At 45.3% G+C, this 24,244-nt stretch overlaps 1 protein-coding gene across 3 annotated transcripts in view; it reads right to left on the minus strand.

Moving 5' to 3' along the window:
- The window catches only part of FANCD2 (FA complementation group D2), a 763,224-nt gene that overhangs the window by 140,565 nt on the left and 598,415 nt on the right, over nt 1–24,244 (minus strand). For all 3 annotated transcript variants that reach the window (XM_030205444.1, XM_030205445.1, XM_030205443.1), the window contains 2 exons: nt 13,436–13,554; nt 7,895–8,005 (listed from right to left, as the gene is read on the minus strand). In XM_030205444.1, coding sequence (XP_030061304.1) covers nt 7,895–8,005; nt 13,436–13,554 — 230 coding nt within the window. The remainder of the gene's footprint in view (nt 1–7,894; nt 8,006–13,435; nt 13,555–24,244) is intronic.

The following is a 24,244-nucleotide window of genomic DNA, read 5'->3' on the forward strand; positions in this document are numbered from 1 at the left end:
GATTTAGTGAAGGGAAGTCTTGCCTCACCAATCTAATGCATTTTTTTGAGGGGGTAAGCAAACATGTGGACAATGGGGAGCCGGTTGATATTGTATATCTGGATTTTCAGAAGGCGTTTGACAAAGTGCCGCACGAAAGACTCCTGAAGAAATTGCAGAGTCATGGAATCGGAGGTAGGGTATTATTATGGATTAAGAACTGGTTGAAAGATAGGAAGCAGAGAGTAGGATTGCGTGGCCAGTATTCTCAGTGGAGGAGGGTAGTTAGTGGGGTCCCGCAGGGGTCTGTGCTGGGTCCGTTGCTTTTTAATGTATTTATAAATGACCTAGAGATGGGAATAACTAGTGAGGTAATTAAATTCGCCGATGACACAAAATTATTCAGGGTCGTCAAGTCGCAGGAGGAATGTGAACGATTACAGGAGGACCTTGCGAGACTGGGAGAATGGGCGTGCAAGTGGCAGATGAAGTTCAATGTTGACAAGTGCAAAGTGATGCATGTGGGTAAGAGGAACCCGAATTATAGCTACGTCTTGCAAGGTTCCGCGTTAGGAGTTACGGATCAAGAAAGGGATCTGGGTGTCGTCGTCGATGATACGCTGAAACCTTCTGCTCAGTGTGCTGCTGCGGCTAGGAAAGCGAATAGAATGTTGGGTGTTATTAGGAAGGGTATGGAGTCCAGGTGTGCGGATGTTATAATGCCGTTGTATCGCTCCATGGTGCGACCGCAGCTGGAGTATTGTGTTCAGTACTGGTCTCCGTATCTCAAAAAAGATATAGTAGAATTGGAAAAGGTACAGCGAAGGGCGACGAAAATGATAGTGGGGATGGGACGACTTTCCTATGAAGAGAGGCTGAGAAGGCTAGGGCTTTTCAGCTTGGAGAAGAGACGGCTGAGGGGAGATATGATAGAAGTGTATAAAATAATGAGTGGAATGGATCGGGTGGATGTGAAGCGACTGTTCACGCTATCCAAAAATACTAGGACTAGAGGGCATGAGTTGAAGCTACAGTGTGGTAAATTTAAAACGAATCGGAGAAAATTTTTCTTCACCCAACGTGTAATTAGACTCTGGAATTCATTGCCGGAGAACGTGGTACGGGCGGTTAGCTTGACGGAGTTTAAAAAGGGGTTAGATAGATTCCTAAAGGACAAGTCCATAGACCGCTATTAAATGGACTGGAAAAATTCCTCATTTTTAGGTATAACTTGTCTGGAATGTTTTTACGTTTGGGGAGCGTGCCAGGTGCCCTTGACCTGGATTGGCCACTGTCGGTGACAGGATGCTGGGCTAGATGGACCTTTGGTCTTTCCCAGTATGGCACTACTTATGTACTTATGTATGTACTTATGTACTTATGATGCACATAGGGAATAACCACCCAAATTAGGTTACATTTTTGCATGCACTATTCTCACCTAACATACATACAGGCTCATTTTCAAAGCACTTAGCCTCCCAAAGTTCCATAGAAACCTATGGAACTTAGCCTCCCAAAGTGCTTTGAAAATATGCCTAATAGTAACATAGTAGATGATGGCAGAAAAAGACCTGCACGGTCCATCCAGTCTGCCCAAGAAATGTGCCACTTTTTTGTGTATACCTTACCTTGATTTGTACCTATCTTTTTCAGGGCACAGACTGTACAAGTCTGCCCAGCACTATCCCCGCCTCCCACCATCGGCTCTGGCACAGACCGTATAAATCTGCCCAGCACTATCCCCGCCTCCCAACCACCAGCGCCCGCCTCCCACTGTGCCACTTTTTTGTGTATACCTTACCTTGATTTGTACCTGTCTTTTTCAGGGCACAGACCGTACAAGTCTGCCCAGCACTATCCCCGCCTCCTACCATCGGCTCTGGCACAGACCGTATAAGTCTGCCCAACACTATCCCCGCCTCCCACTACCAGCTCTGTTATCCAGGATAGGCTTAATTGACCCCATAGCTTCAGGTCCCTACTAATGCTGTCCCACAAAAGTGTATAATTGAGCCCAAAGCTACATCTGGACGGCTTCCTGACACAGGGGGCGAGATCCCAGTGCCCCCCTGCTTGTTGATGTAATACATGGCAACCTGATTGTCTGTCTGAATTTGGATAATTTGGTTGGACAGCCGATCTCTGAAAGCCTTTAGCGCGTTCCAGACCGCTTGTAACTCCAGGAGATTGATCTGAAACCTTTTCTCCTGGAGGGACCAAAATCCCTGAGTGTGGAGCCCATCGACATGAGCTCCCCACCCGAGGAGAGACGCATCCTGTAGTCAGCACTTTTTGTGGCTGAGGAATTTGAAAGGGACGTCCCAAGGTCAAATTGGAGCGAATTGTCCACCAATGTAGGGATGTAAGAAAATTTGTGGACAGTTGGATCACGTCTTCTAGTTCCCCCGCAGCTTGATACCACTGGGAAGCTAGAGTCCATTGAGCAGATCTCATGTGGAAGCGGGCCATCGGAGTCAAGTGGACTGTGGAGGCCATGTGGCCGAGCAATCTCAACATCTGCCGAGCTGTGATCCACTGAGACGCTCGTACTCAGGAGACCAGGGACAAAAGATTGTCTGTCTGGGCCTCGGGAAGGTAGGCATGAGCCGTCTGAGAGTCCAGCAGAGCTCCTATGAATTCTAGTCTTTGAACTGGAAGAAGATGGGACTTGGCATAATTTATCACAAACCCCAGTAGCTCCAGGAGTTGAATAGTCACCTGCATGGACTGTAGAGCTCCTGCCTCCGAGGTGCTCTTCACCAGCCAATCGTCGAGGTAAGGGAACACATGCACTCCCAGTCTGCGTAGAGACGCCGCCACCACAGCCAGGCATTTCGTGAACACTCTAGATGCAGAGGCGAGACCAAAGGGTAGCACACAGTACTGAAAATGGTGTGTTCCCAGATGGAATCGAAGATAATGTCTGTGAGCTGGCAGTATCGGGATGTGAGTATAAGCATCCTTTAAGTCCAGAGAGCATAGCCAATCATTTTTCTGAATCATGGGAAGAAGGGTGCCCAGGGAAAGCATCCTGAACTTTTCTCGGACCAGATATTTGTTCAGGGCCCTTAGGTCTAGGATGGGACGCATCCCCCCTGTTTTCTTTTCCACAAGAAAGTACCTGGAATAGAATCCCAGCCCTTCCTGCCCCAGTGGCACAGGCTCGACTGCACTGGCGCTGAGAAGGGCGGAGAGTTCCTCTGCAAGTACCTGCTTGTGCTGGAAGCTGAAAGACTGAGCTCACTGAGGACAATTTGGAGGTTTTGAGATCAAATTGAGGGCGTATCCTAGCTGGACTATTTGGAGAACCCACTGGTTGGAGGTTATTAGAGGCCACCTTTGCTGAACAAACTTTAACCTCCCTCCGACCGGCAGATCGTCTGGCACGGACACTTTTATCTCGGCTATGCTCGCCTGGAGCCAGTCAAAAGCCCGCCCCTTGCTTTTGCTGGGGAGCTACAGGGGCCTGAGGAGGCGCACGTTGTTGACGAGAACGAGCGCGCTGGGGTTTAGCCTCAGCAGGCTGGCGGGCAGGTGGATTGTACCTACGCTTACCATAAGTGTAAGGGGCATTCCTCCTTCCCCCATAAAAAAGTCTACCAGTAGAGGTAGATGCTGAAGGCGTCCGGTGGGAGAGCTTGTCGAATGCAGTGTCCCGCTGGTGGAGCTGCTCTACCACCTGTTCGACGTGCTCACCAAAAATATTATCCCCCCGGCAAGGAGCATCCGCAATCCGCTGCTGGACTCTACTCTCCATGTCAGAGGCACGCAGCCATGAGAGTCTGCGCATCACTATACCTTGAGCAGCGGCCCTGGACGCTACATCAAAAGTGTCGTAGGCACCCCTGGACAGGAATTTCCTACACAACTTCAGCTGCCTGACCACCTCCTGAAAAGGCTTGGCCTGCTCTGATGGGAGCTTCTCGACCAAGTCCGCCAGTTGCCGCACATTGTTCTGCATACGGATGCTCATGTAGAGCTGGTAGAACTGGATCTTGGACACAAGTATAGCAGAATGGTAGGCCTTCCTCCCAAAAGAGTCTAGAGTCTTAGATTCACGGCCCGGGGGCGCCGAGGCGTAATCTCTACTACTCTTGGCTTTCTTGAGAGCCGAGTCCACAACTCCAGAGTCATAAGGCAACTGGGTCCTCATCAACTCCAGGTCCCCATGGACTCGATACTGGGACTCAATCTTCTTGGGAATGTGGGGATTACTTAAGGGTTTCGTCCAGTTCGTCATCAATGTCTGCTTCAGGACATTATGAAGGGGAACAGTGGACGACTCCTTAGGTGGCGAAGGATAGTCCAGGACCTCGAACATCTGAGGGCTCATCCTCAGTAACCACTGGGAAGGGAATGGCTGTAGACATTTCCCGGACAAAGGAGGAGAAAGACAGACTCTCAGGGGGAGAAAGCTTTCTCTCTGGTGAAGGGGTGGGATCGGAAGGAAGACCACAGGACTCCTCGTCAGAGAAATACCTGGTGTCCTCCTCCGCCTCCCACGAGGCCTCACCCTCGGTATCGGACACAAGTTCATGAACTTCAGTCCGAAGCCGAGCCCGTCTCGACGCCGAGGAACCTGGTCCCCTACGGCGGTGCCGAGAAGAAGACTCCCGCTACGGCGGCGACGAAGCTCCCTCCAACGACGTTGGCGGGGAGTCCTCCTGGGCGGCAGGCGGCGCCGGTGCCACGCAGTCCGCACCACAGGCGGAGAGCCAACTGCCACAGGACTCGACGGTACGGCCAGCGCAAGCACCGGCGATACCGGAGCAGGAGGTCGCAGCAGCCTTCCTAGAATCTCTGGACGTATGACTCTGAGGCGCTCGTCCAGAGTGGCTGTCGAGCAAGGCAGTGGGGCCGGTACCAGCGATGAGCTAAGAACCTGTCTGGGGCGCGGAGGCGGTACCGGGCTGTCCGGAGCAGAGCGCATCGACACCTCTTGTATGGAGGGCGAGCGGTCCTCCCGGCATCGACGCTTCTCGGGTACCGAATCTTTTGGTGTCCTGCAGCTCTCGGTACCGTGGTGGGAAGGTGACCGATGGCGATGCTTCTTCGCCTTCGCTCGAAGCACGCCAGCTGTACCTCCCGGTACCGAAGAGGACGACGTGGAATCCAAACGTCGCCTCGGGGCCGGGTCCGAAGGAGGACGGTCCCGGGGGGCCTGCACCGCAGGAGCCCTCTAGGCAGGTGGAGACCCACTCAATGGCTCACTGCTACCAGTGTGGGACCTCTGGACAGCCATCACCTGCGCTCCGGACGTCGATGCTCCTTCCGATGCCGACATTGATACCGGCGATGACCTCGGTACCGCTGGCTCCGTTGACGTCGAAAGACCGGACGAGGCTCCGAACAGGACGTTCCACTGAGCCAATCTCCCCGCCTGAGTCCTCTTTTTTAGCTGGAGGCACAACGTACAGGCGTTCGGGTGATGACCAGCCCCGAGACACTGAAGACACGAAACGTGTCTATCAGTTAGCGAGATCGTCCGGTGGCACCGCGTGCACTTCTTGAAGCTGCTGGCAGGCTTCAATGACATGGGCGGAAAAATCATGCTGGCGAGGTCAAATGCGATGCCGAATAAAGGGCACCAAAAAAGGGAAAAGACCCAGACGGGTGGCGAAACAGGCCGCACACGGAAAAGAAAGGAAACTTACGAGGACAAACTCGAAACGTAAAGGAAACAAAACAAACTTTTTTTTTTTTTTTTTACACACGAGAGAAGAAGAAAACTAGCCGAAAGGCACGAAGAACCGCGTGAAGAACGCGACAGGGGCCTTTCTGGGGCCGCGAACGAACGATACACGTCCGTTCTGACCATGGAAAAAGAGAGACTGAGGAGCACGCTGAAGCGGGTGGGAAGACGGTCGCGCATGCGCGATTGCATGCGAATCTCAAGAGAGCTAGCAAACTTCTGTTGCTAGGAAGATCTTCCGATCCTGGGGCTGCCGTGGACGTCACCCATCAGTGGGAACAAGCAGCCTGCTTGTCCTTGGAGAATTCTTGTTTCCGTTGATGCACGTCATCAGCGCTCCTCGGTACCGATGAGGACGTGGAATCCACACGCCTCCTCAGGGTCGGGTCCAAAAAAGATCGGTCCCGATGGGCCTGCATAGCAGGAGCCGTCGAGGCAGGTGGAGGCCCACTCGACTGCTCACTGCTCCCAGCGAGGGGTGGTTGTGGGGCCAGTGTTACCTGCTCTCCCGAGGTCGATGCCATCTCCGGTGCCGAAGCCGACGTCGCCGATACCGATGCTGTCGACGCTGAAGGACCGGGCCCAGCTCCAAACAAACGATCCCGCTGAGCTTGCCTCGACACCTGTGTCCGCTTTTTAAGGCTGAGACATAATTTATATGTTTTAGGGTTATGAACAGGCCCAAGGCACTGAATACACCAAGCGTGGGTGTCGGAAAGCGAGATGACCTGGCTGCACTGACCACACTTTTTGAAGCCGCTGGGAATCCTCGATGTCATCAACGGAAAAATCGCGGCGGTGAGATCAAAATCGTCGATGGTGGCGGAAAAAAAGCCAAAAAACAGGGGAAACACGAGCGTGCGGCCAAAAGGGCTGCGACAGCGGCTAAAGGAAACATAAAGAGGACAAAACTAGAAAATAAAGGAAACTCAGGAAAAATTTTTTTTAACTGATAAAGAAGCGCAAACTGAAAACAAGAAAAAAGCGAGAAATCGCTAAACCGGTTTCCGAGGGCTGAGAGGAGAGGGACGCAGCGCAGTCTCTCTCCACCATGGAAAATGAAAAACTGAGCGGGAGCGGTTGCACACGGGCGGGAAGATGGCTGCGCACGCGTGGTGGGCGTGCTTCGCACGCTGGACCTCCCGCGAGATTTTTGGTGTTTGGTAGGGAAACTCTCCGTTTCTGAGGGGCTGCCGTGGACGTCACCCATCAGTGAGAACAAGCAGCCTGCTTGTCCTCGGAGAAAGGTCTACACAACCCGCATAAAGTAGGATCTATATTCACTTTTGGGAGGATCATAATGCCCACCCAGATCATAGTTTCAGCTAGCTTCCCTCCAATCTGCACTACATTGAATAAAGCCTGTAGAGGCCCCACCAGCAAGTCCCCAAAGGTCCAGGGCAGGAGCCTTATCCATTTTCAAGGATTGTACTGCAGCCCAAAATTCCTCCTGTGACTGGCCCATCTAAAGATCCTGCCTCCTCCACAGTCAACCTATTTAATGATATAGAATTAAGGTAGCTGTCAATGTCCATTAGTGGTGGTAGGGTCTTTCTCTGGTAGAGAGCCTCCTAAAACACCTGGAATCTGCTTCTAATGACCCCTTGTTCATGGAGCACTTTGCTTGTTGCAGTTTTTAGAGAACTCACTTGCTTAGCTTCCCTTTGCTTTTTTAAACTTTTGGCCAGCAGCTTATTAGTATTATATCCTTGTTCAAAGATGACCCGCCTGTTTTTTAAAATCTCTTCTACTTTCGCTGGTCTCCTAGACCTACTCTCTCTTAGTCCTCTGCGTCCTCCTTCCTATATATATTGTAGTTCCTTTCTGCTATTGATTTTGTATGTAAACTGCCTTGACGGTATTCCCTAAGGCGGTATATCAAGTATAAACTTGGGAAACTTAAGCTGGCTCCACAACCCCAACAACTGGGCTCTCAGCCCAGGGGAGACTCCATCTTGATGGTGTGAACGCTGCAACTGCCTAATTTCACTGTGCAGGGACTCTTTTCTGCATTCTATTCCTCTTTTTCCAAGCCCCTCATGTAATTAACCTCCCTCGAATGGCTGCTTTTTCATATGTTAGGATTTTTATACAGTGCTGCTGTCCATAGATGTATGTGCTGCTGGCACTGCTAGTCCCCTTGAGGTAAAAGGACTGACAGACAAAAAACAAAAAAAATAAGCATGTTTTCTTTCATACATATGTTAAAAATGTACTTACCTGACCAACTCATCTAGAGTTAGCTCTAAGTCACCCTCTTTCAACCGTCCATCTAGGATTCCCAGCGCTGACTTCAGCAACTTACGGTTCTCATGCTGACAGAACCCATTCCTGAACAAGAGAACAAAGGCCCAACTCTGAATTTGGTACCTGAAGAACTTCAACCAACATATTAATAGTAGATAATGGTATAAAAAGACCATTAAGTCCACCTAGTCTGCTCAATTACTCCTGTCGACACTGTCAAGGATGTATCCCTCATGCAACTAGAAATAAAACTTGACTGCCTGTAGGTTCTCATTGTTCACCAAAGACAGTTTTTGTCCTTCATTGTACTCTAACTCCTAGGAAGTGTTGAGCATGCAAGATCCTATTTTTGGTTCAGACCAGGACCTCTTCCCACCCATTTCAAGCTATAGTAAAACAATGAGCAACACTAACATGGCTACTGGCCAAACATTCAATGTTCCAGACCCCCAAGGTCTTCTTAGACAAAATATTTTAGTATGCAGTTTTGATGGAGACATCAACCTTATATCTTTGCTATATACTTTGGCAGTTGTATACCAGTTCTGATGATTACATTTACCAAGCCTCTGGCTAAATCTTTCATAACACCTAGCAAGTGATAGAGACACTGTTCTGGGACAGTATGGTACCAGCCCCAAGTATTGTATATGTGGCTGCCAATGGCTGTGGAGAGCAGTGGCTTACAGAAGCTGCTGTATACCTGTCTTATCTGAAAACCATGTCAAAGAAAGTGCATTCGGCCACAAGAAGGGGTGAAGGAAACGGACAGCTTACAGGAGTTTCTGTGATTAGATTGTAGTACATATTTTTGACTGATGGTCCTAATGAATGTTTTTTATTGTTGTTGTACTGTTTTTTGAATGATGATGTTTTAAATGCTATGTGTTTTTTGTTCTACGATTATGAGTGTTATGTTGTACTCCGCTTTGGATAAAGGCTAATAGAAAGTAATAAACTATAAAATCATAGGTTCCCTGTATAAGATGCTTGGGGGCACTAAGCCTCCCCAGCTACAAATACGAACTTCCTCACCCATCAAACCCTGTATCTTCTCTCTCCCTATCCCGCTGCCACTATCCTTCCCTAACGTTGACACTTCTGCTGGGCTCACACTGATGAACAACTACCGAAGATGCATGGGACCATGGCTCTTTGCATGCTGCTGCTTCTTCCTCTGCTGGTCCTGGAAGTTTACCTCCCCTTCGAACCGACAGAGGAAGCAGTAGTGGCGCACAGAAAGGTGCAGTCCTCTGCATCTTCAGTGGTTGTTTACCAACACGGTCCCATCACAGGTACAGGTGTCAATAGGAAGGAAGAAGCAAAATTGTGTTGATGGCGATGGTGGGGTAGAAGAGAGAGTGAGGAAGAGGCAATATAGCATGGGTGGGGAAGGAGAGCGAGAACAGGGCAATGCTGGGGGAAAGGGGCAATATTGGATAGGAAGGGAGGGAGGGAGAGAGAGGCACACACACACACACATGGATAGAGTCAATGTTGGATGGGCTGGAGAGAGTGAGAGACAACAGAGGAAATACTGCAAAGAAGGGGAAGAGAGAGGGGGCAATGCTGAATGGAGCACCAGAGAGAGAGAGAGAGAGAGAGAGAGAGAGAGAGAGAGAGAGAGAGAGAGAGAGAGAGAGAGAGAGAGAGCGATGGATAGTGCTGCATGCCAAAGTCACTATCAGGCTCATTGTGGCCTCTGCTGCTGCTGAAGCAGCATCTGCTGCATGTCACGGTGCATGAGTTGCTCCATGGCTGGTTGATCCACATCTGCCCCTTCCATAGGAGGGGGCTCAGTGCTGTGGGGTGGTGGCACAGCTGGTATGGTGGGAAGTTCTGGCTGGGGTACAGGGCCTTGTCCTGCAGGTGCAGCCTCATGCAGGTCCTCCAGCAGAGGCATTTCTGAACAGATGTGCTCCAGGACCTTCCAGTCCCCTGGCTCCTCCTGCATCTCCCCAGGTAGACTCTTGTTGGGGCCACTCCTGGGGTTGGAGCACATCCAGATCTTGTGCTGCCTCTCTTTTCTCCTCCACTACATCATCCTCCCCTTCGGAGCTGCCCACAGCAGAGTCCTCCGAGTCATCTTCCTGACCTACAGCTAGAGGCATACCTGTGTGTGAATGAAGAGCACATGTCAGTTACACACATTGTACCTGGCCAGTAGGCCAACATTTCCTGGGAGGCACATGTCACATGTGTCGTGTTTCATTACATGGCAGTGCATTGCGGGAGGTGGTCTCTCTTAGGGTTACCATATGTCCGGATTTACCTGGACATGTCCTCTTTTTGAGGACACGTTCGGGCGTCCGGACGGGTTTTGCCAGTCCACCTGTTTGTCCGGATTTCTGGAAAAACGGACGGGCGGGGGGGGGGGGGGGGGGGGCTATCCTAGCTTCCCCTTCCCTTACTTACTATCTACTGCCCTGGTGGTCTAGTGACCTCTTTGGGGCAGGAAAGAGAGGACAAAATATGGTAACCCTAGTCTCTCTGCTCTTATGTTTCCCAGGATTGGTGTTGCTCTCCTACCCTTCCATGTGTCAGAACTGTGCAGATGCAACCTTGTTACAGTAAGGGCTACAGGTAGCAAGCTTGCCAGCATACCAGTGCAATGGTTTAGTGTTTGTGAGAAATGTGTAAATATATTGCTTTTTCACTTAAGAAATTTGCAAAGGTAAAATACATAGCTTATGCCCTTGTAGAAAGGAAATCTTTGGGGATAAAGAAATAACTATATTTGTGTGAGTGTGTGTATTAATACTGCAGGTCCTCTCTAATCAGGATCACCACATTAATTATATAACATTTTAAGATGGCTTTACAATTACTAACAAAGGAACTGTGTTAGTTCAAAGGACAGGATGTGCTAGTTAATAAGGAATGTGAGAACAGTAGGGTGGGGGGGGGGGGGGGGGGGGGGGAGGAAGCCTAAACTGCTGATGCAGAGATGTATGAAAGTTTCAAGGATATGAAGGCTTGAGGGCTGAGATAAAAGAAAGAACTTCCAAAAACAGATTGGTGAAGCAAGTCTTAATTAATTTATTATTTCAAAATACACTCTTGCAAGAATGGGTGTCTCTGAAAGCAAGCAGGCACACCTATTCCTTAATTCTTATATATATATATATATATATATATATATATATATATATATATATATATATATAAGAATATATATTCTTATATATATATATAAGAATTAAGGAATAGGTGTGCCTGCTTGCTTTCAGAGACACCCATTCTTGCAAGAGTGTATTTTGAAATAATAAATTAATTAAGACTTGCTTCACCAATCTGTTTTTGGAAGTTCTTTCTTTGTATAGGTTCTCAGGTTATCTGGGAGCTATTTCTAACAGTCTTGGCTGCAATACATATTGTGTATGTGGGGATTGTGGCTGCACTGTGTTGAGGGGGACTGCATGCATTCCTTGCTCCACAAAATGGCTGTTTATGAGCTGCTCTTTTGTTGTTACTCACTTTGTTCTGCAATGCCCGGCCTGATGCACCTGATGAAAGTCCGTAGATGCCTGTGCCGTAGATGGTGGAAGCACCACTTTAGCATCTCCAGGTCACAGTGCACCCCAATAGCATCTGTAAAACACAAGTTTGAGAGGACAGGGTTCAGGTGGTGGCCCTTCTTAGCTTAACAGACCAGATTCCTTTATGCCATGTTTTGCTGTGCTCCTCAGACAGGCTATGACAGCTGAGGTCCCGCAGATGCTTGCTAGGGAGTGTGCAGTCAATGCATAGCCATATATTCTGGCTGGCCTTAAGTGAGCATGGGGATTGTGGATGGCCTGTGGCAAGAAGGTGAAGAAGCACAGTAGCTCATGACATGTGGGACTTCTGGTTGCAGTCTCTGCATTTGTGGGCTGCTGACATCATGCATATGCCTATGTAGACATGGAGTGGCAGGTCACAGCTTAGGTGGATGTGGCTCAGCGATGTGCAGCTCATCGTTTCAGCCTTGCATGATGGGGGTTCCATACGAGGATGGGGGGAGACATGATGTGGCCCTTCCTGCCCACGGGGGCCATGGGAACTGTGGAAGGGGGCTCATGGCAATCCTAGGAACTATGAATATTCCTGTGACCCTGGCAATAGATGGTGTTTGCACATAGCTGATGCAGGGCTGACAGTTGCACTACATGAATTAATTTGCAAGGGTACTTCTGATGTATCTTCAGACCGTCATGGATGTCTCCTGAAGAGCTTTCTCTTGTGGACGAGGTATAGCACTGTTAGGAGGATACTCTTCTCCTGGCAGAAATTAGGTTCTCTCCTGGACAACACCCTTATACTCTCTGAGGGACGCTGTTGCACATGCACAGGAACTGGATGGCTTCAGTTGTCACAGAACATGCAGCCCATCTGGTGGACGTCCACTATTGCACTTGGCTGTTCTTACTAGGTTATTTTAGAGCAGTGTGAATGACTTATCTTCTGACATCCAAATTATGGATGTCTCTGTGATGGTTTTGGAACACATGCTCTATTTCTGTTAATCATAAAAATTGCTATGTCCATTGTTGGATGTTCATTTTTTGACTTGGACGTCCTTTTGAAAATGCTCCTCTATGTATGTTATTCTATCCTTTTAATTTATTGGGGCTGATATTCAGCTGGCAAGAGGCAGCCTGCATAAGTGCAGTGGTCGGCGCTCACCCTGGTAATTCAATGCCGGGTTGTTTCCGGTGACTGGCACTGAATATCTGGGTTTTCTTTTTTTGGGCCAGCACTAACTTAACTTGCTAAGCAAAGATAGGACTGCTATTTATGAGGTCCAATTTGCCCGCTAAACTTAGTTGGCCAGCACTGAGAATTCACAGCTGGCCACGAATATTCAGCAGAGATAACTGGCTATCTTCCGCTGAAAATTAGCGTATACCTCGCTAAATGCTATTTAACTGGCCAGAAGCCGTTCCTGCCCAGTTAAGTAGCACTGAATATCGGGGGGGGGGGGGGGGGGGGGGGGGGGAATGCTTATTTAATAAATTATTTTTATGTGAGTTTTTTATTTTTGTCTAATATATTTTAGTATGATTTTAGATTAATATCTTTGGTATGATTACCTGTTTTTGAATTTAATTTTAAATGCATATGTGCCAAAACAGCCCATGACAGGTCATCAATAAATTGCTTTCTTCATCCCTTCTTGTGGCTGAGTGTGCTTTCTTTGACTTGCTGTGTTATTGATTCCCTCTGTCCTAGCGGTTATCTGACAACCACAAAAGAACATGCTGATAAAATTAATTTCTATTTATAGAAAACCTGACATGTCAAAACGGTTACAAAATCCTCTGATGTGTTAGTGGAATCTGAGCACTAGAACTTGCACAAATGCTTCTCATTGGGGAAAATGAGAAAAAACAGTACTAGTATTACCACCAGTTACAGTGATGTAAATGAAGGCACCAACTTGATCAGGGTTACACAGCATCAGTGGTAAGTGGACATGTTAGTCTTGCTTACTAAAGACTCCAGATTTCTAGCTAAAATGTTTCTCAAACTCACCAAGCAAAGAGGATGTTTAAGATCTGCAGCAGTAGTTGGTAGCAAGATGACATGACATGATACTCCTTTAAATCTATACCAAGTGCATCCACTACTCCGTGGTTTTCTGCCAACAATGCCTTTGAAATAAAGAAAGCCAGTGTCATTTTCAGTATTTAATTTTAAAGAAACCAATCAGGTCTTTTGCAGCAGCTTGTTACAGCTTGATGTAACATTTTCAACATTTCAGAGCAGTGCATATTAGAAAACAGAAATTTTACAGAAGAGTAATATTACTAACAGTGACATTACACACTAACATCCTCATTTTCCCTGTTCTAGTCCATAAAGGAAGATAGCAACAGTAGATGGCAAGTAAGGACAAAATTACCCACGGACTGTGCCACATTCTGTCTTGCTGGTTCTCTATCCAATACTTAAACAAACTTCCCTCTCCTCTCCCATTCCCACATGTTCTTTTAATCCAAGCTCTTAACCCTCTCCCTTTCTCTGTCCCAAGCATGTTTCGCAAGGCTTCAAATACTGATGTTGAAATTCACCTGAGGACAAATGACCTGGCCAACAATAACACGTTTACAGCAGAGAGAGCATTCCAAAAGCTTGGGGAGGGACTGAAATCTTTGGTTCAAACTGTGTTTTTTTTCTTAAGTAATTCCCTTATGGGGGAAGGGAGAAGAAACACTACGCAAAAAAGTGGCTTGAATCTTGGTGTAATAGATACATAGGAGCATGGGGTAATACGTGGAAAAATAACAGGCTCTACTGTAATGATGGGCTACATCTTTCTGTGACTGGAAAAAGGATCCTTGGGAAGAAATTCAGACAGTATGTTTCTAGACACTTAAACTAGAAGGCGGGGGTGACAAAAGGAAACAAGGGAATTCAGAACGTCACCCCCAGAATAAACATGATGGCAGAGGGAAAGGTCATCTAAATATAGAAAACCACCTAAACTCACTAAGCACATGGAAAGCAATGAAAAGAAATGCTCATAGTCTAGGTAAAAAGGTTCAAGACTTGCAAGTTCTGATGTTTGAAGAAAACTTGGATATTGTTGCTATTACAGAGATGTGGTTCAATGGTGACTATAGTGGGCTATAATCTTTTTAGGAAGGATAGAGAGGGCCGAAGAGGTGGAGGAGTGGCGCTGTATGTGAGAGACAATATCAGAGTGGCTGAAATGAAGGGGACCTGAGGAGAGAAAGAAGCTTTATGGATCGACCTGGAAAGAGAAGATGGAACCTGTATCCACATGGGGGGCTATCTACAGACTTCCAGCACAAACGGAGAAGCTAGACAAGGATCTGATAGAAGATATTCAAAAGATTGGTATGAAAGGGGAGGTGCTACTGTTGGGAGATTTCAACTTGTCTGATGTGGATTGGAACGTGTCCCGTCTGCGGAATCGGAAAGAAGTAGGGAGATAGTGGATGCCTGTCAAAGTGCCTTGCTCAAACAAATGGTGACGGAACCCACGAGGGAAGGGTCGATGCTGGATCTAGTGCTCATGAATGGAGGAAGTGTTTCCAATATCTGGGTGGGTGCCCACCTATGTAGTGATCATCACACCATATGGTTTGATATAAGGGCAAAGGCAGAGTGTAGACACACAAAACGCATAGTACTGGATTTCAGACGTACTGATAAAATGGGGGAATACCTGAAGAAGGAGCTGTTGGTGTGGGAAGGCGTAGGAGAAGTGGAAAATCAGTGGTCAAAGCTAAAGGCTGCTATAAATATGGCAACTAATCTTTACGCGAGGAAAGTAAATAAAACCAAGAGGAACAGGAAGCCTATATGGTTCTCCAAACAAGTAGCTGAAAAAATAAGGGCGAAAGAGGCTTTGTTCAAGAAATACAAAAAGAATGCAATTAAAGGATCACAGAAAAGATTATTGGATTAAAGTCAAAGAAGCGAAGAGGGAAATACAGCTAGTGAAAGCGCGAGCAGAAGAAAAAATGGATAAAGATGTAAAGAGAGGTGACAAGACCTTTTTCAGATATATTGCAGAAAGGAGAAAAGATAGGAAGGAATTGCGAGACTGAAAGATAATGAGAATTGTTATGTGGAGAGTGAGAAGGATAAAGCGAATGTGCTAAACAATTACTTCTTTTTGGTGTTCATGGAGGACCGCGGTTGGCTGCTGAGAGAATATCTGGGAATGGAGTGGATACTGTGCCATTTTCAGAAGAAAACGTTTATAAACAGCTAGAGAATCTGAAGGTGGACAAAGCTATGGGGCTAGATGGGATACATCCCAGGATACTGAGGGAGCTCAGGGAGGTCCTGGCGGGACCTCTTAAAGATTTTATTTAATAGATCTTTAGAGACGGGAAAGTATCCATGAGATTGGAGATGAGCGGATGTGGTACCTCTTCACAGAAATGGAGACAGAGAAGAAGTGGAAAACTACAGACCGATAGGTCTCATGTTGATGGTAGGAAAAATAATGGAGTTGCTGCTGAAAGAAAGGATATTTAACTTTCTAGGAACCAACGGGTTACAGGACCCAAGGCAACATTGTTTTACTAAAGGAAAATCCTGCCAAATGAATATCATTGACTTCTTTGACTGGATGACCAAAGAACTGGATGAAGGACATGCACTAGACGTAATCTACTTGGATTTCAGAAAAGCCTTTGATACGGTCCCCCACAGAAGACTCGTGAATAAGCTGAAAGGGCTGAACTTAGGACCAAAAGTGGTGAACTGGATAAGAAACTGGTTGACCGACAGGTGGCAGAGGGTGGTGGTAAATGGAATCCGCTCGGAGGAAAGGAAGGTGAGCAATGGAGTTCCTCAGGGGTTGGTGCTGGGGTCTATTCTGTTTAATATATTTGTGAGAGATATTGCTGAAGGGTTGGAAGGAAAGGTTTGCCTTTTTGCGGATAACACAAAGATAACCAATAGAGTGGATACCCTGGAGGGAGTAGAAACAATGATAAGGGATCTCCAAAAGTTAGAAGAATGGTCGAGGGTCTGGCAGTTAAAATATAATTGCTAGCCTCTGGGGATGTATGATCGTTCGGTTTCTCTTGTTTTATAATTCCTAAATAGTACTCTAGAAACCTAAATGCATTATCCCTATACTCTATCCATCCTACTTTGTGTTGTGTAATACAATAGTGCTCAGTATCAAGTGCTTCTGTCTTAAGCTAACAAGTAGCTCATGCCATCGCACTAGTAATGCACTCATCATTGCACTCCAATTCCCTTCCTTCCTATATATGTGGTATCTTGAAGTACTGTCTGTAGTATGTTCTCTCCTTATGTTCTAAAGCTAAAATTAAAGTTAAAATTTAATGCCAAGAAGTGCAGAGTGATACATTTGGGGTGCAGAAACCCGAAAGAGAGATAGCGAATAGGAGGGGAGACCTTGGAGTGTTGGTGTCCGAGGATCTGAAGGTGAAGAAACAATGTGACAAGGTGACGGCCATGGCCAGAAGGATGCTAGGCTGCATAGAGAAGGGTATAATCAGTAGAAGAAAGGAGGTGTTGATGACCCTCTACAAATCGTTGGTGAGGCCCCACTTGGAGTATTGTGTTCAGTTTTGGAGGCCTTATCTTGCTAAAAACATAATAAGACTGGAAGCAGTGCAAAGAAAAGCTACAAAAATGGTATGGGAATTGCGTTGCAAACCGGACGAGAGACTTGCCGACCTGAACATGTAAACCTTGGAGGAAAGGAGAAATAGGGGTGACATGATACAGACATTCGGATATTTGAAAGGTATTAAACCGCAAATTAACCTTTTTCAGAGACGGGAAGGTGGTAGAACTAGAGGACATAAATTGAGGTTGAAGGGGGGCAGACTCAGCAGTAATATCAGGAAGTATTTTTTCACGGAAAGGGTGGTAGATATGTGGAATGCCCTCCTGCGGGAGGTGGTGGAGATGAAAACGGTACTGGGATTCAAACACGCGTGGGATAAACACAAAGGAATCCTGTTTAGAAGGAATAGATCAACGGAATCTTAGCAGAGATTGGGTGGCGACGCTGGTAATTGGAGAGTAAAACCAATGCTGGATGGACTTCTATGGTCTGCGCCCTGATCGTGGCTGAATAGATATGGATGGGCTGGAGTGTAAATTTTAAAGGGGCTTCGACATTAGTTTCAGAAATTTTAGTACAGGAACAGTGCTGGGCATACTTTTACGGTCTGTGCCCTGAGAAAGGCAAGGACAAATCAAACATGGTATCACATACCATGTAAAATGAGTTTATCTTGTTGGGCAGACTGGATGGACCGTTCAGGTCTTTATCTGCTGCCATTTACTATGTTACCATGTTAAGGATGAAGTACAGTCTGAGTATAAAACAGGTTTTGGCCATCTTTGGCGCCAAGATGATATTAGAAAGAATTAAAGACTATTGGAACAATAACCTACATTTGTCAGAGAGTAGATTTTATATGGACAGTTCAGAATACACATGGACAAGAATCTAAACTAAATGAATGGAGTGGTGGATGAAAGCTGATGAATCAAGTTGTCTGCTTCTAGATACAACCAAATGCAGGCTCCAGAGGTGTGCTGGTAAATGTTTAACAACAGGCTCTCTCTCTCCCCCCCACCCCAAAAAATGCTATATATATATATATATATATATATATATATATATATATATATATAAACCTAATCTCACATTTATAGATACAAAATGGACAGCCACGCCATGGTCCGATTACTACAAAGCAAACCTCTCCCTCCGCTGGAAGACAAAAAAGGCACAACAAAAACAAGAGCAAAACATCTATACTACGAGAGCCAAAATAGACCCACCAAAATTCTGGCAGCAATTCTATACCGACGAATGGACAACACCTACAGACTCGCCCCAATTTCTCCAAGAATGGGACAACAGATGCAGAACTGTACTAGACAACATAGCACCACTTCAAACCAGAACCTCGCATAGAAAAAACTCAATACCATGGTTTAATGAAGAATTGAAAGAACTAAAAACACAGGTCAGAAGACTAGAACGAGCATGGAGCAAGAAAAAAGACGAACACACACTCAAAAACTGGAAACAGCTACAAAGAAAATACAAATACACTATCAGACAAACTAAAAGAATGTACTACAAAACCAAAATAGGACCAAACTACAAGGATACACACAAACTCTTCTCACTCGTAAACAAACTCCTAAATACTACACCAGTTACCTCTAATAACATAGACACTCCATCCGCAACCAATCTTGCGAAATACTTCAATGAAAAAATTATAAAACTCCGACTTATGATACCTACCAACATCACTGAGTACACAAGCATCCTTGAATGTCTAGATCCAAAACCTGGGGAATACCCAGCAGATCGATCATGGACCAACTTTGACACGATATCGTCAGATGAAATCTCACAATGGCTCGGAAAATACGCCAAGTCACAATGCAAATTAGACATTTGCCCCACTAGCCTAATAAGATCCGCCCCCAAACAATTAAAAAAAGACCTCACGAATCATGTAAACTACAGGCTTCAAAATGGTCTCTTTCCCACGGAGAAAGGAAACATCCTACTTACTCCGCTGCCAAAAGATGCTAAGAAAAGAACGATGGACCTAACCGATTATCACCCAGTAGCATCTATTCCACTCATAACCAAACTCATGGAGGCCAAAGTGATGAAAACTTACTGAATACCTAAATAAACACTCAACTCTGCATGAGTCTCAATCAGGATTTCGGTCAAATCACAGCACCGAAACTGTACTAATATCCGCAATGAACTCATTCAAACAAGCAATTGCAACTGGTAACAACATACTCCTCCTACAATTTGACATGTCCAGCGCCTTCGACATGGTCAATCATGGAATACTACTACATATACTAGAATACTTCGGAGTAGGAGGTACAGTTCTCAAATGGTTCAAAGGATTCCTGACCACAAGATCATACCAAGTAACAACGAATGCGGACATATCACCCCCATGGATACCTGAATGTGGAGTTCCCCAAGGAGCCCCCCCTCTCACCAACTCTCTTCAACCTAATGATGATACCTTTAGCCAAACTTCTAGCCAATCAAAACCTCAACCCCTACATATACGCAGATGATGTCACGATTTACATCCCGTTCAAACATGATCTAAACAAAATCACCAACGAGATCAACCAAAGCCTCCAAATCATGCACTCCTGGGCGGATGCATTCCAGCTAAAACTTAACGCAGAAAAAACACAATGTCTTGTACTCACCTCACAACACAACAAAAATAACTACTCCACCATAACCACACCATATTGTTCTCTTCCCGTCGCACAAAATCTGAACATTCTTGGAGTTACCATTGATCGAAACCTCACACTCGACGCTCACGTGAAGAACACGACGAAAAAGATGTTCCACTCCATGTGGAAACTCAAAAGAGTAAAACCTTTCTTCCCGAGATATATCTTCCGTACCTTGGTACAGTCAATTGTAATAAGTCATCTGGACTACTGCAACGCACTGTATGCTGGCTGCAAAGAACAGACTATCAAAAAACTCCAAACATCCCAGAATACCGCCGCCAGACTCATATTTGGAAAAACTAAATATGAAAGTGCAAAACCCCTAAGAGAGAAACTTCACTGGCTCCCACTCAAGGAATGATTGTATACAAAATCATTCACGCAGACGCCCCAATCTACATGCTAAACCTCATGGACCTGCCTCCCAGAAACGCCATAAGATCATCCTGCAAATTTCTCAATCTGCACTTCCCCAGCTGTAAAGGACTAAAATACAAGCTGATACACGCCACCACCTTCTCTTACATGAGCACGCAGTTGTGGAATGCATTACCACAGCCCTGAAAACTATTGACGAAATAACTAACTTCCGCAAATCTTTGAAGACGCATCTCTTCAACAAGGCCTACAAAGAGAACCCATAGCCTACAAAACTACCTCACCAACCCACCCAGTTATTAAAGTCCACCTTCTATACTATCCTGCCTAACACCTTCCGTCTCTCTTCCCATACTAATCTTTCTACATTACTAATTGTATCTGATATCCTGGAATGACTATGTCATAACAAAACTCTGTAAGCCACATTGAGCCTGCAAATAGGTGGGAAAATGTGGGATACAAACGCAATAAATAAATAAATATTGTATGTTTTATTGGTACGAAGGTACAGTGTAGCAAACAATTTACAATTAATATACACAATATTCTTTACTGTAAATTCCATATGGCCCATGCAACCCCAAGAACCCTTGTCCCCCCGTACTCCCCTCCCTTCCTATAAGACTTCTCGACTGTTTCCACTCAATAAAATAACACAACAGATGTACAGATTAGTAGGACCAAAAGGAGAACAAAACAAGTGAAGTCATAAACAACACAGTTTACACCAAATTGTTTAACTACCCTTAGGTATTGCCTTTGGGTTTAACAAGCAATACCATGTGCATGTAAGGTCTAGATAAATGAATTTAAACAATCTATGTTTTAAGGCATATGCCCTAATTATGTAATACTTGGTAGCAATAATAATGAATGATGGAATAAATCACATAGCAGGCAGCCAACAGATTTAATGTCCACTGAAAATAATTAACTTTGTATGAACATAAATGTCATTCAGCGCCAACTGTTCTATTGCTGCTTTTCCTTAGCCATCATTATTCCCAGGACTCGTCTATATACAAACACACATCTGGGAGACAAAGATTAACTCCTTCCCCCACCCCAAAAAAAGTGCATTTTACAACCAAACAGACTTGAAGAAATAAATATATACTACAGAACTAAAAAATGTTGGCACATTTAGACTGACTCTGGACTTCTGCATGAAGGTAGTTTTGACCTCATTATTCTTCTGCATGAAGGTAGTTTTGACCTCATTATTCAATCTCTTTCTTTTAAATAGTAATCAATAGAAATCAAACAAAATAAAACATGGAAAAGAAAATAAGATGATACCTTTTTTAATGGACATAATACATTTCTTGATTAGCTTTCGAAGGTTGCCCTTCTTCGTCAGATCGGAAATAAGCAAATGTGGTAGATGACAGTATATATAAGTGAAACATCCAAGCATTTCATTGACAGTCTAACAGGGTGGGGGTGGGTAGGAGGTATGCATGGGAACATCACAGCATTTCATTGATAGTCTTAACAGGATAGGTGTGTGCTTGATTTTGTGCGTTTTGCACTTGGACGTTTTTCTTGTTTTCGAAAATGAACCAAAAAACGAAACGACCAAATCACTAAACCTTGTTCAAAACAGTATTTTCTAAAAAAAAGATAGAGGTTTTTCTTTTTTGAAAATGAACTTCTTTCCTATTCAGATTTTGGACATTTTTTGCAAAATGTCCAAAGTCGGACTTACTACTACTACTACTTATCATTTCTACAGCGCTACAAGGCATACGCAGCGCTGTACACCATACACAAAAAGACAGTCCCTGCTGAAAGAGCTTACAATCTAGATAAGACAGGTAAACAGACAGAACAATAAGGGTAAGGGAATAAAGAGGTGAGGATAAAAGGACAGGGCAAGTGAGTAGTGGTTAGGAGTCAAAAGCAGTAGTAAAGAGGTGGGCTTTAAGTTTGGATTTGAAAATGGCCAAAGACGGAGCTAGATGTACAGGTTTGTGTAGTCTATTCCAGGCGTGAGGTGCAGCAAGATAAAAGGAATGGAGCCTTGAATTAGCAGTAGAGGAGACGGGGACAGATAAGAGAGATTTATCTACAGAACGGAGTATCCGAGAGGGGGCATAGGCAGAGACAAGAGTGGAGAGGTACTGGGGAGCGGCAGATTGAATGCACTTATAGGTCAATAAGAGAAGTTAGACACATCGAAAATGTCCCTCCACGAGAACTAAGATAAGTGAGTGAAAAGCATTGTGAGTAAAGAAGGATCATAGTTCTGTACGTAATTGTCACAGAAGTAAAAATTCTGTCCTATATAATGAAAAAATTTGAGGTTCAAATTATAGTTGAGAATCTAAAATGATGCCCAAGTAGCAGAAACTGGAGACGGGGTAATTTTCATTTCTAGTAGAAAAAGAGGAGCAGAAGGTGGTGGCACATGATCCATCAGCCAGCACACTACTGTTTTTTCTTGATTTAGAACCAGTTTATGGACGAAAAGCCGTTAGGCAATGGCTTCTAAACAACACTGAAGAGAGGACATGTTGAGAGATTGTAGATCAGTTCAGTAAATTAAAAGAATATCATTTGCGTAGTTATGAAAGGGAATGTTATAACTTTGAATAAGTATGGCTAAAGGACTGAGAAAGATGTTAAATAGAAGAGGAGAGAGAATAGAACCTTGCGGTACTCCACACATCAGAGATCTTTTTGAAGATGAGTGCTGATCCAAACGTATATGAAAAGAACGATCTGACAAAAAAAGATTTGAACCAATTCAGTACAGCATGTGAAACTCCTAAAGACTATAGTCAAGCCAACAGCAAAGATCGACCACATCAAATGCCACACACAGATCAAGAGATACAGCCAAAGTAAAAAAAATGACAATCAAGCGAGGAATGTGCATTACTGAGAACAGAAGTCAAAATGGTTTAAGCTGCCCGAAAACCTCATTGGAGTGAATGCAAAGCAAGAACCTTTTCTGTGAATTAAGCTGAAGGTAGACTACTTTATTAACCACTTTTGACACAAAACAAAGGTTTGAGATAGGACAGTAATGAAGTAGAAGAGAAGAGTCAAGGGAAGACTTTTACAAAATGGGACGCACAGAAGCTTCTTTCCAGGTAATCAGAACCAATCCCAATGATAGACTGGAATAAACCAACAAAAGAAGATAAGGGATAAATTGTAGACTATGGGGCTCATTTTCGAAAGAGAAGGACGCCCATCTTTCGACATGAATCAGAAGATGGGCATCCTTCTCACAGGGTCATCCAAATCGGTATAATCAAAAGTCGATATTGGACGTTCCCAATTGCTTTCCGTCGCAGGGATGGCCATAGGTCAAGGGGGCGTATCGGAGGCATAGCAAAGCAGCTACACTCACTGTGAGGCCAGACTCTCCATTGGTGCGTGCCTAACACTAGGGCGTCCTCGACCCATAATCGAAAGAAACAAGGACGTCCCTGACGAACACTTGGACGACTTTACCTGGTGGTATTTTTCTTATGACCAAGGCACACAAAGGTGCCCTAAATGACCAGATGACCACCAGAGAGAATCGGGGATGACCCCCCCCCCTTACTCCCCAGTGGTCACTAACCCCCTCCCACCCTCAAAAAACATCTTTAAAAATATTGATTGCCAGCCTCAGATGTCATACTAAGGTCCATCACAGCAGTATGCAGGCCCCTGAAGCAGTTTTAGTGGGTGCAGTGCATTTCAGGCAGGCGGACCCAGGCCCATCTTCCCCCCCCCCCCCCCCCCCCACCTGTTACGTTTGTGGAGGAAACAGCGAGCCCTCCAAAACCCACTACAAGCCCACTGTACCCACATCTAGGTGCCCCCCTTCACCTGTAAGGGCTATGGTAGTGGTGTACAACAAGTCGAACACATAGAGAAGAGAACTTTTCTAAGAGATGTTACTGTTTGGGACTGAAAAGAAGCTCATGATGTGGATAAGTCACAAACAGAGGAAGAGGATAACTCAGTTACATCTGGTGCGTTGGAAGAGATCAAAAAGGGTTAGCAAAAAAAATCAGCAGGAGGGGAGCAGTAGGGGAGACTACAGAAATATGACTCTTGGAACCATTTCTTACTAAGGAATTATAAATAAAATGTAGTTCTTTTGCCAAATTAAGAGACAAGAATTTTAGCAGAAAAGTAGGCTTGCTTCATTTTAAGATGATAATTAAATTGACATTGTCT

Source organism: Microcaecilia unicolor, chromosome 6, assembly GCF_901765095.1.
Source record: "Microcaecilia unicolor chromosome 6, aMicUni1.1, whole genome shotgun sequence".
Lineage (NCBI taxonomy): Eukaryota > Metazoa > Chordata > Amphibia > Gymnophiona > Siphonopidae > Microcaecilia > Microcaecilia unicolor.